Source organism: Ptiloglossa arizonensis, chromosome 11 (genome assembly GCF_051014685.1).
Source record: "Ptiloglossa arizonensis isolate GNS036 chromosome 11, iyPtiAriz1_principal, whole genome shotgun sequence".
In the NCBI taxonomy this organism is placed as follows: Eukaryota; Metazoa; Arthropoda; class Insecta; order Hymenoptera; family Colletidae; genus Ptiloglossa; species Ptiloglossa arizonensis.
In genome coordinates, this window is record NC_135058.1 from 8,751,443 (window position 1) to 8,763,942 (window position 12,500).

General features: G+C 45.7%; 1 protein-coding gene across 3 annotated transcripts in view; it reads right to left on the minus strand.

Annotated features, from left to right (window-relative positions):
• Positions 1 to 304: 304 nt before the first annotated feature.
• The window catches only part of LOC143152914 (protein groucho), a 208,805-nt gene continuing 196,609 nt past the window's right edge, over positions 305 to 12,500 (minus strand). For all 3 annotated transcript variants that reach the window (XM_076323526.1, XM_076323528.1, XM_076323525.1), the window contains 6 exons: positions 8,645 to 8,770; positions 8,270 to 8,552; positions 7,090 to 7,348; positions 4,737 to 5,012; positions 3,334 to 3,937; positions 305 to 2,639 (listed from right to left, as the gene is read on the minus strand). In XM_076323526.1, coding sequence (XP_076179641.1) covers positions 2,532 to 2,639; positions 3,334 to 3,937; positions 4,737 to 5,012; positions 7,090 to 7,348; positions 8,270 to 8,552; positions 8,645 to 8,770 — 1,656 coding nt within the window. In that variant the 3' untranslated portion in view covers positions 305 to 2,531. The remainder of the gene's footprint in view (positions 2,640 to 3,333; positions 3,938 to 4,736; positions 5,013 to 7,089; positions 7,349 to 8,269; positions 8,553 to 8,644; positions 8,771 to 12,500) is intronic.

The following is a 12,500-nucleotide window of genomic DNA, read 5'->3' on the forward strand; positions in this document are numbered from 1 at the left end:
CAAAATATAAATCTCCATTATGCATCCCCCTGTTTTCACCGTATTCAGATCCGAATAATAAACGCGCTCTCTACCTAGTACCCTATAAATTTCATACGCCGTCTCGCAGGCACGAAGAAAACTCGTCAATGTACTTAAATGCGTCAAATTTGATCCAGTTGATATAAATTCAATTACGATATCGTTCACGAACGTATTATTCCCTCGTCGTCGACGAGGGGTGTCGTCATCGTCGTTCGGTTGATCCTAGGGCCATCGTGGACAGTGTCACAAAAATATCTCGCTGAGTATCTTGCAAAGAACGTGTCTATGAGCGGTAGCCCGTGTGTTTCTTTTATTTCTTTTTTTTTTCCATTTTCGTTCGTGTATACGCGCTCGATGCCCGGAGATGGTCCACAGGTGTCGTCACGCCTTGCGTTCGTTTGTTCGTTCTTTTGTTCGACGTCTCCAGTATCGAGCGCGACTTGGGTTTTCGTTACATACGGATAGGGGGGCCGAAACTTCAACACCCTCCCGAGAGGTACACGCGTACGGTACATGGTGCACGATTCGCTCGATTGCAGGGGAACTCAAACCGAGGGGGTCTGCAACAAATTACGGTTCGACGAGGATGCATCGTTGATTCGAGATTGGCGGACATGAAAACATGCAGGGTGTCGTGGAGTTTTCACGACGAACCAAGATTCAATTTATAGGCAAAGATAAGATGGAAAAAAAAATTGTTACACGTTCGACGGTAGACACGCTTCGTTGCAAAGTTATAATCAAATATCGTACGCTTAAAGTTCCATTGTTCGTGGCTTTCGTAACGAAGAATTGAAAATACTAATCATTTTTTATTATACTCTTAACAACGCGAAATTGTTACCAGATGATAAAAAATGTACAATCACACGTACCGGGTGAACACGATCGATCTTCTATGCGCTAAAAATGCCTTGTTAAACGGTTCGTGCGTACAGTATTAGTTTCTAACTCTGTAACAGAGTATTATCGTCGAACATCGTGCAATATTTTCCTCTCGCTTTTGCCCATAGATCAAGTTCTTAACGGTGAAAAATCAAAGACACCGTACATATTCGACGAAGACCGTTACAATTGTTCGAAACTCGTTCGTTGCGAATCGGGGCACGATGTACCGAAAGAGAATTCTCGCCCCCCTCGCGCGAGGTGCATTTCGGTGTCTCCCCCCTTTCGTCCGTGGATATACACAGAGATATTTGCTATAGAAAATTGCGAAGAGATCGGAGCGCCACTCTTTTTCTCACACACGCCTTATTCTTTCTCCAAGTGCCTTTCACAGAGTTTTCATAGTCAGCCAACGATCGATCGGTTAGGTAGGCGGCGATGGCACGGAGAAGAGAGAGCAACGAAAGAACAAAAGTTTCCAGACTCGGGCTAACCAGCACGCGTAGCAGCGAGTAATATATAAATCATCGATGACTCTTCGCGAATGGAAATATCGAGGATGTGGTCGCGCGAGATCGTTTTGAGCTTCGTTCAACGCCGGTTACTCGCCACGATCGGTAATTACGTCGTTTCGTTGGCCCTGTGTTCCCGCTGTACAACGTTGGACGCGTCTCTCTTTCTCCGACGCGTGTGTTCAAATATATTAGAACTCTGCAACACACGCGATCGTTTCTACATTTCGCGGATCCTATTATCGCGCTAGATCTCTCTCTCTCTCTTTTTCTCTTTCTCTCACTCTCTGTGTGCTTTTCGTACACGTCACCCTCCTTCGTCCTTCCACGCCGATAGCCTAAGCGCGAGGACAAATCGCGCGCGCGCGTTGCTGCGCGCATAATGGCGAGAAGCAACCGTTTCGCACACCGGACACTCGCAGTCGCGCGTATCATACTTAATCGTTAAAATTCTATATTACATTAGTAACATATTACACAAGCGACTTCCTCTTCGCTCGAAGTCGAACGATCCGCGCGATCGTTACGGGGTGAACGTAATCGCACGCTTACAGTCTCTCTCTCGCACGAGAATCGTCTCGGCCTATTTATAACCATGCGCTCTATACAACCTTAAATAGCTAAAACGTTCTGCCACCTTGTATGTATATATATATATTTATATATTTATATCTATATACTGTAACTCCACTTTTTTTCATTTTTTTTTTTTCTTTGTTTCCCAGCCTCGCGCCTTTCTCCGTATTGTCCGTTCACGCCGGGTTACGGCCACGTGTCTACCCGGTGGCTAAAAATTTAACAAATATAACGCACTCGGATTCTTATCACTCGATTCACGACGAAAGAAAAATAAAAAGAACAATGAACGACAGTCTCTCCTCTTGTTACATGGTGCGCGGAGAGCACGACGTACGTTGGCTCCTTCGATTGATCGCACGAGCTTCGCGGTTACACGCGGTTCCCTTCGAAACGGACCTCTGTTCCTCCGTCATTTCTTGCCCCGTGTGATCCGGGGCAAGGATCATTCGCTTCTTCCGTGCACGAGTACTATAAAAGCGTAGTCCGTTCGATATAGTATCCAATGTTCGAGATGGTCGTCGCGTTCATCGTTCAGTATATCACTTCGTAGACGGTGGCCTTCTTGTCACCCGATCCCGTCACGATGTACTTGTCGTCCGTGGAAATATCGCAGCTGAGCACCGACGACGACTCCTTCGACTGTAACGGAATTCGAAATTTACGAATTAGGTGTTCGTCGATCGTTCGAAATTCCTGGCTGTAAGTTCAACAAGGGAAGGGACCTTTTAGATGGAACTCGACGCGAAATGTAAACACCGACGAATATTAAGACATTTATCATTGACAATTTACAAATGTCAATGTAGTATTTCCATCCAGAAATTGATCCGATCGATCTTTCTCTAAAGCTTTCTTTCGGTCGAATTTTACATGTTTGTTTCTCGTATCATCTATCTGTACCTACATATTAATTTCTCCAGTTATCTTCTCGTGCAAAAGAATTTATCCTAAATAAACTACAATATTATATCACCCGACCGAGATAACACAGATCCTAATTACTTTAACCTTCTCGTTTTACGATAACAAATATTAATTATTTCCATTCAGAAATTGAAAACACTTGAAGATCCGATCGATCTTTCTCCAAAGATTTCTCCAGATTTTTATATCAGTAATTTTATATCAATTAATTTTCCATATTATCCATTTGTGTATTATTCCCCCTGTTTGCTAACTTTTCGTATCGGAGGATTACTTATCTCGTAAGTAAAACGAACACGATAATAATAACAATGCGTCGATCTCGCTCCGCATTTCGATCGAGTCCATCGTAAAAGGGCTGGTCCAGGTGTACAGGTGTGACGAGTCGATTCGTATCTCGGATTCTTACCTGGAATATCGAGGCACCGTATGGTGTGCGCCACGCGTTCAACAGATTGTCCTTCCCGGTGGAGACGAACCACTTGCCGCATGTAGCGAAACGTAACGAGAGCACGCACGATTCGTGCAAGTGTAGCTGATATTTGTCCGGTTTTGTGGCGTGGAGTACCTCGACGTTCGAGTTCTCCATGCCAACCGCCAGCCATTCACCGGTCGGGCAATAACCCAGTGAGAATATCTGGGATGTGAAGTCGTGTTGCTGTAGCTGCCTACCCTCTCGAAGGTCCCACGAGCGCACCGTGTTGTCGAGACCGCCTGTCCACAATTTCGAACCGTCGGCGGAGATGTCGATGCAGGACGCCCCGTCCGTGTGCCCCTGGAATTGTCTGACCAACGACTGATTCTGGAGATCCCAGACAGCGATGTTCCCGTCGCTGCAGCAACTGAAGCAGACCTTCGAATCGGGGGAGATCGCCAGAGCGTAACACGCCGGAGCGTTCGAGGTCAGTTCCGCCTTGATCCTCGGCGTAGGGCTCGCCAGATCCCAGATGCTGAGATTGCTCGCCTCACCACCCACTATTAGGGTCCTGCCGTCTGGTAACAGTTTCACCGATCTGTTTAATAAAAGAAAGAAGCGTTTCAGTTTCTCGAATATCGATGCCGATGTTCTTTCGGTGCCAACTCGTCGAGTCGGTACGATTTTAACCGAGATGTTCCTTGATCTACGAACGGGGGGGATTTATCTGTGGGTGTAATTTCGAAGAATATCGAGGCAGAAGAGAATCGACAGAGATCGAACTCGCAATACCGAAACGTTTAATTTTTCCAACCTACACTCCCAGTTAAATCATTTCACCGTGTACATTTACATCGGCGCGGTGCAATTTGTTCGTCAATTTTCGCGCGCATTCGATAACGGTGCACGCACCGTCCGATACGGTATAATTTCTTTTTTATTTTCAATTATCTCGTATCGAAAAAAACCAGTCCAATATTTGCCGTTACTTTACGACAAATTTCCGATGCACATTTCCCCGCACCGTGGACCGAAAAACATTGTCGTTGCACGAATTCGCGTCGCGTTCGGACATTCTTTTTTCCGCCCGGTGTGATAAATCACGAGGCAAGAAACGTTTAAAACCCTCGGGACGTTGAAATTTATCGAGGACGGATCGTCGTCGTTCGATGATTGCCTAATTAGTTTCCCTGATCGGTAGCCAAGACGCTTCATCGCGATGTCGCAATTATTACATAGGTTGGAGTGGTGGTACGCGGTACCGTAGTATCGCTCGTTGAACGTGGCCGTAACAGCGCGACACGGTGGCTCGCTAATCAGAATTTATTCAGGACCGAATCGCGTTTGCTACACGGAGTGGAAAGTTAATGTGTCATGCGCCGTAACGTGTAACCAACCTGATGTAGTTGTCTCGTTGCAAGCAATCAAGTTGCGAAACGTGTTTCGCGCTACCGCTGCCGCCCTGATTGATGTCCCAGACCTTGACACATCCTTTGCCGCCGGTGTAAACGTATTTAGTCGGATTTGAGATCGTTACGGCGCACACCACCTCGCCATGCGTGAGGGTATTTATCTGGCGCGCATGACGCGGTATTCCTTGTCCAATTAGAGCATCAGGTGGAAAGGGCACTGGCTGCATCTGGCCTTCGCTCGATACGTGGAAACTGTACGCTCTGCGAAACAAAGAACTTCAATGGTTTTTGTTAAACGGTCGTCGGGATCCACGCGAAGTTTCTCTCTTAAGCGAGCAACCGATAGCATAATAGGTTACGTTGGGTGTCCTTTCGTTCGACGATCGCGAATAATATTGTTCCTTTCAGACGTTGATACCGATATCTTCGGAGATCGGGAAGATAAGTTTGCTCCAGTTAAACTGTGATGGACTATCCAGATCTAGAGATCTGGATGGGGTAGTACCAGTGAAGGGGGTTTGTATTCTGGGTGGACTACTTATTAGGTGAAGGGTCCACAGGCTTGGGTAGACTATCGTAAGCTGGAGGGTACTTTTAGGTGGACTACCGTTACTCCGAGAATCTAGAGTTCTAGGTGATCTGCTACCAGCTGGGGGTTTAACATTCTAGGTGGGCAGCTACTAGTCGAGTAGTCTATAGTTCTGGATGAGTTACTCTTAGCTGGGGAATTTACAATTCTAGTTGAGCTGTCAGTAGCTGGAGAGTCCATAGTTCTAGGACTTCTATTAGCCAGAAGGTTTGTAGTTCTGGATGGACTACTACTATCCGAAAGGTCTACAGTTCTAGCAGTTTAGAAACTTCTGAATGTTAGGTATTTATAATTTCTTAAATGATCCTTTCCCGAAGATTTATTCCCAGGAATTCATATAGGTAAAGACTTGAATCTTGAAATAACCGACTAAAATCTACGCAAAAAATATCAACGGTTTTGGATAGTCTTCGATCGTCTACAATCTTTCCGTAGTCCCGCAAGTTACACGTCTTAGATTTCAATTTCTCCGTAAGGACGATCGCTCCATTGAAGGACCGACCCTGCCCAGAACCGCTTAACTTCATCCGGTGCGTTCTGAGCGGCACAGCCGCTGGCAAAATAGTTAATAAGTTGTTTGGTATCGAGGAGGGAGACATCGTGCGAAGGACAACTTGTTGGAAAGTTTAATTGGTTTAAAAACGAAGGTAGCCGCCGATGTAGCGGTTCCTGGGTAAACGCTGTCCCTCAAAATCCTCTTACCAGAAGGTACCCTCGTCTTCCCTGTTCCGTGGTCAGAACTTTGGCCAACCCTTGCCTCGAAGGTTCGGGTAACCAGTGAAGTCATCCGTTGACTGAGTGGAACTTTATCGTGTTTTTTCTCCGGAAAGGATTCCACGGTTAAACATTGTGGCGTTAGTTGTGGATAATGGGCCACCCTCGCCACGAGAACACACACGATTTACCATTGACGAACCGTATACATCTAAGTGGCACCGATAAGAATATCTCTCCGGGCTTACGATTAATCTCCCTTTCAGAGAAGGTGCTTTTACATTTATCTCGTGACGGTGATTGTTGGTATAAATTCTACCGCGAATACAACAATCTACCGTGTCGCGATACCGTTACACCAAATGGAATTCCGCTGTACCTACCAAATGTGCAGTACAATACAGGCAAGCGGTACGGTTCCAATTTATACCGTTAAAAGTAACTATACTTTGTCCATGGAGAAACTTGGCAAGCTCTTAACGACACCGAACAGTTAAACACGTTCCTATCGCAGCATACTTCTTCAGAATTTTTCCGTAAAACGAACATTTTTTTACTCGATCGCGGCTGAATTATCGGCGTGTAAAATTATTATAAAAAATGACTCGTCAATGATAACGATATCGTTGAAAATAACTTTGCCTGTAGAGAAGGTGGCAAATTTTTGGAGATTCTAAACCGTTACATACTTTTCTATCTTTTCAAATTTCTTTGAGTTTCGCACGTAAAACACTTTTTTACTCGATCGTGATCGAAAGATGGGCGCGTAAAATTACTATAAAAAATTATCTTTCTACAGTTCCAATTTATAACGATAGTGTTAAGTGTGACTTTGTTTATAGGAAAATTGTCAAGTTCTCGGTGACACCGATCGTAACGTATCTTCCAATCTCCGCAAACTCGTTCGAAACACCTGTTTACCCGATCGTGATCGAAAAACGGTCGCGTGAAATGACTAAACAATGGAACACAAGAACCGTAATCGTGTGTCGTCAACGCGAAAGGAACCCATCGTGGTATAAATAAAGCACTTACGGTTTGCCACCGGGTACGCCGAAAGGTCCGAGCGGTGCCCTCATGGTTCCGTGAGGGTCGTAGAGTTGCTGAAGAGGCGGTCTTGTGGGATATCCATTCAGGGCTGCCGGAGGATAACCCAACATGTCCGCATGAGGTCCTGCGGGTGGATGATGTGGCGGCGGATAGTGTGGCGGATAAGGGCCGACCGCCGAAGCCGAGACCAGCGGTTTGCTGGAACTCGACGGTTTCAGACCACCGGAGCCGGAGCTGCTACCACCTGTCGACCAGACATTTATCGTCAGCCTCGCTCGGGAGTATTTTTCATCCTCCTGATTGATGCGAACATAGCGGGAGTTAAGTAATCGACTGCCTCGCACGGGGATACCGTTCCTTTAAGATGAGAAGCAATAACAGGGGAGTGGAAATTGATGAGTTCGTATTTGGACCCTGTTGAATCCTACGAGAGGGCACCGTCGCTTGATCGATTCGCGACGCGAACGTATGTACATCAAATAGACGATAAACCAACGATGATACGACTAACGCGCAAGATTAACCAAATCTACCACCGGGAAGATCGAAGGATCTTACAGGAAAGAATCTGGCTGATAAACGTCTCGGATAAACGCTGTTAAAACGGGACCACCTCTTTTTAATGGTATATTTTATAGCACAGTTACTGGTAATCAACGCGTCTAGAAATGGACAGAGTCACATCGTTACTGTTCTCTGTCTGCGTACAGAACTAGTTATTCCGAGTCAAACCCCCTGATAGTATGGATGCTAAAGGGTAGATGGTTTTGTAGTTTGTGATCTCTGATGAATAAATTCTAAAAACCTGCGCAAATCCTGTAAAATCCTCTCGAGACGTTTCACAGGATCTTTCTCTCACCGAGTTCCCTATCGAGGCACATTGTGCAATAGAAGTTTCAACGATGTCCCACATCCCTGTTGCTATTTCGGATAGATATTTCTAGAGTTCTCAATCTCCGATCAATGAAGTCATAAATAAAACTCACATTCGATAGTTCCGTAAATTCTAACAAGCTGTGCGAATTCTGTAAAATCCTCTCGAGACGTTTCACAGGATCTTTCTCTCACCGAGTTCCCTATCGAGGCAGATTGTGCAATAGAGGGTTCAACGATGTCCCCTACCCGTTGCTATTTCACCGAGAAAACGAGAGAAGAAAGAACGAACCTGCTGACGTAGGTGTGACAGGTTTGGAGATGGGAGTGGTCGGTTTCTCCCGTTCCTCCATCTTCTTGGCCGACGGCGTGCTGGCGTTGCTGCTGGTGCCGCTTCTCGGCGAGGGTGGCGGCACTTCTTTCTTCACCTGGCTGCTCAAAGGCACCGAGGATGGACCCAGCTTGTCGAGGCCGTTCTCCCTCGGCGATGAGGTGCCATTCGCCGCAGGACTCGCCGGTCCCTCGCTTGCGTCGTCTACCACCAGGTCCTGGTCACTCTTTTCACCGTCGCTTTGCTGTCGGGGGAAAAACGTGCGCACTCTATTAGCATACACGTAGGTGCGATCGTCGATGAAACGCACCAGGACGATCATTCTAAGATACTTACATGACCAATGTCTTTGTCCTGCTCCTTCTTCATCTTCTTCAGGTGAAGGTGTTCGTGGTGTTGAGGGTCCGGTGTACTTCGCGGCCTGCTGTACTTCTCGCGCTCGGCCGGCGATATCGAGTTCCTCTGGAACAATGAGAACGAAACGAGGTTAGAGGGGTGTGTTCTATTGGTGTGTCCTCGTATAGAAAACGGATGGTGGATACTTTATGTGTTTCATTTATAACCGAGAGAAAACAGAATTACCGACGGTTGTAAGCAGAAAAAGATCTGATGTAGGAAAATTCCAGTGCGACGAATTGTAAAATGACTGAATTCTGTATCCTATATTCTGAACAGACAGCGTTAGAAACTCTTTTCTCAGCGAAGATATTAACTTGATTCTTTTTTTTTTGACTAAATGATTCAAGGCGTCGATCTTTGAATCGTTCCCAAATTTTTTTGGGAACCGCTAATAAGGGGAAAGAGAGGGTGTATATTTTTTAAATAGAAAATGATACAAATTTTCTACCATTTGGAGAGCTCTCACCGAACCGGGTAACGTTTACTCCGAACAATTTACTTAAAGAACAACCCCCGATTAAAAAGATATCTTGGTTAATTTTCTTCCTTAATCTTCGTTAATTGAATGCTCTTTGCATTAAAATTGATCAACTCTAGAATAATTCACGTTATAATCTTTTACGCGAGAATCTACCCACGCTGGAATTTGTTCAATCCCAGACGGTGTTATATGGGTCACCCTGTATATAGGCCATCGAAGAGGCTGAAAAAGCTATCGACGTCGGGTTATGCGGGTACACAGGTCTTGATCTACGGCTCGACGATTCCGATCTCCTCTTGCACACGGTAAACATGGTCGGATAAAGGTAATCATTGTCAGGTTACGTAGATGTTTCGACGATCCGCGCCTATCGGCAAAGAGTTTTTCGAGGAAGGGTGTCGTAAAACTCCGGCGTTAAGCTTTATCGCGCGGAATCCTATCCTAGAACCGTACACACAGGCCCGCTTCTTTCGTCCTCGTTCGACGAAGAATATATACCTCCGCCTCGATTCCATCGAGGCTTTTTACGCTCGACGATTCCACGTTCCTCTGGCCGCGTGACGATATCGAGAACCAAAGTCAGCGAGAAATCGTCGATCGAGCGAGAACCCTCTCCGGAGAGAGCTTTCAACCCTCTCCATCCACCCACAGGGTTCGCGATGAAATAAAATATTTGTCCGTCGATGTTCCCGGGGAGCAATTAAATTACGTATCCCCCAACCCTCCACCTCCTCCTTCGGTACCTCTTCCTACTCCATCGTCGTTCCGGTCGACGAGAAAAAGCGGGAAAGTAAATAACACGGGAAAATCGTCGACTCGGTTAAAAGGTGCCAGACGTAAAAATCAAGGCGAGCAATTTTTATTTGCTTCGTAGTTGTCGGCGCTCTACCCTCTTCCCAATGAAGAAGAAACATTTTCAGACTGGAATTTCATGCCGAGGGACGAGTACCACCGGTGAACCCCTTTCTCGTCCCCGTCCGGTTAATCGATGCATTCCAAGCCAGAGTCTAAATAAATTTTCATCGTCGTTCCGATTAAGGGCTGGAAAAACAAAACACCGAGTCCTCGTCGTTCTCCTCGGTTCTTGCGAGAACGGAAAAACGATTTAATGTAAATTTACGGTTCTTTCCTGTCGCGCACCGACCCTATTAATCCTCCGCCAACCGACGTTTCTAGTGGTAATCATGTCTGGGTCAGTGTAGACCCGGCTCTACCTTTTTTATATTTTATCGTTCTATCACCTTAGCAGTTTAGAAATAAACAGTCTATTTGAAAGATTAAAAGATAGTCTATGCGGAGGTATATTATCTAACGTTCCCCTAATTATGAGCATAACGTGGTCAATTTGAAGGAAGAATAACTATGGAGGCAATTTTCCAGTGCACGATAAAGATAAATGTTTCTATGTCTAACACGTGCATTTCATCCGAAAGGAAAAATTCTCGATCGAAATTAGTCGTTGCGAGTCGAGAAGATCGACGAGATTATTTTTTTTTTTTGCAAGCGTGGGTCTCTTTTGACCCACGCTCGGCAGAAAGTTAATTCCATCCAGCGTAGCCAGAGAAATAAGCCGAATCTCACGTGCAAAAAGTGGAAAAAAGGCAACATGGGCGAGATGGGAGAACTAACGAGTGTTTCTATTGTAACATAATTCGGTTATACCTTATACCTGGTATACCAATAACTACGGTTAAGTACACCGTTATACCTTCCACTCGGTATACCAATAATTGTAGTTACGTACACCGTTGTACCTCGTACTCGGTATACCAATAATCATAACTACGTTGTACACCTTATACACGTATACCAATGATCATGGTTGGTGGTACCGTTGTATTTACACCGATACAATGGATACACTTGTTACTTTTCCCACTACGGACGTGTCATCTTCCTCCACTCCGTACACGTGGGATTCAGCTTATTTTTCCGGCTACATCGATACCATTGGAGTCTTTTCTCCTCTCGAGTTTTCCTTTCCACGGAATGGAGACGATAAGTGAGCGAGTGCGGATCGGTCGAGACACGAGGAAACGTCCTCCCGAAAACGCCGCTGCCAATATCCATCGAGACACGATGGTCCCGGCGTCGAAGATATTATCGACAGGAAGTTTTACGAGCGACAGTTTTGTCGCCGATACGGCAAAATGGTGTCGTCTCTACCACCCTGTTTCTCTCTCTCTCTCTCTCTCCTCTTCATCCACATAAACGCGCGAGCCCTTTTCCTGTCCCCCGATAACTGCGCCCCCATCCGGAGCAACATCGTAAACTACCCTCTCTCGCAGCCTCTCTCGACCCCCGAAGTAAATCTCCTCTTCTCAATTACCCTTCGTCTCTCATCCACTGGCACCTCTGGCTCGGTCCATTACCCCGACGCCTCGGTATCATCCCTTCCTACGGTGTTCAGCCCGCGTCGTCTCGAGGACCGTTGTGTCGGGACGAAAGGAAATGAAATAGGGTAACCCGTGATTTAGAAAGCCGTCGAAAGAGAAGGGAGGGAGACAGAAAGCCGTCGAAAGAGAACGAGAGAGACAGTAAACCGTCGAAAGAGAAACATAGAAATCGAGAGAGAGAGAGAGAGAGAGAGAGATAAAAGGAGAGACGAAAAGCATCCTTTTGAGAGGCCTCGACGCCGGCTAATCGTACGAGGGAACTGTTGCGAAAACGCGATGGGGGCCTTGGTGTATTTAATATTCATGGGGGAATTTTGTTCGCGGGAATGTCTCGGTAGAGCTCGAATCGCCTCGGGAGTCTCTACACTCGTTTAGTATGTCCGGTTTCGAGGGTGCGCGCAACAGGCAATTATTTCTCGAATCACCGATATCGAAAGAGACGCGTCACTCGGAGGGTAAAATGTAGTATCTTTCTCGAGTCGGTTCTTCCTTAGAAAATATCGTAGTTTTCCTGAGAGATAATAGGGAATATATTTCGGATTGAATTATAGAACTGAGTCTGCCATTAATTGAAAACGTTGATCTTATTTTCTTTATCATAGCAAATTTCTATTGTGTCGTTTATACTTTCAGATTGAACTACAATAAAAATAGTTCGATTATTAAATTGTCCTTTTCTCTTCTAATTTCGAAGATACCTATATGGTCTGGTACAAATACGAATACGATAATTCTAAAATTAAAAAAGATATCTTAACTGGTTCGATTAGGATCGTTTATTTTTTGGTAAAACGTTGAAGTAACTAACAAGCGCTCCGATACCAAGGGCGGTACCGCGCACGGATCCGCTTCCGGTCTACACTCGGGCGCGAAAGAGGTCGCCTATACACACGGTAATCGTACGAAAGGCATTTCA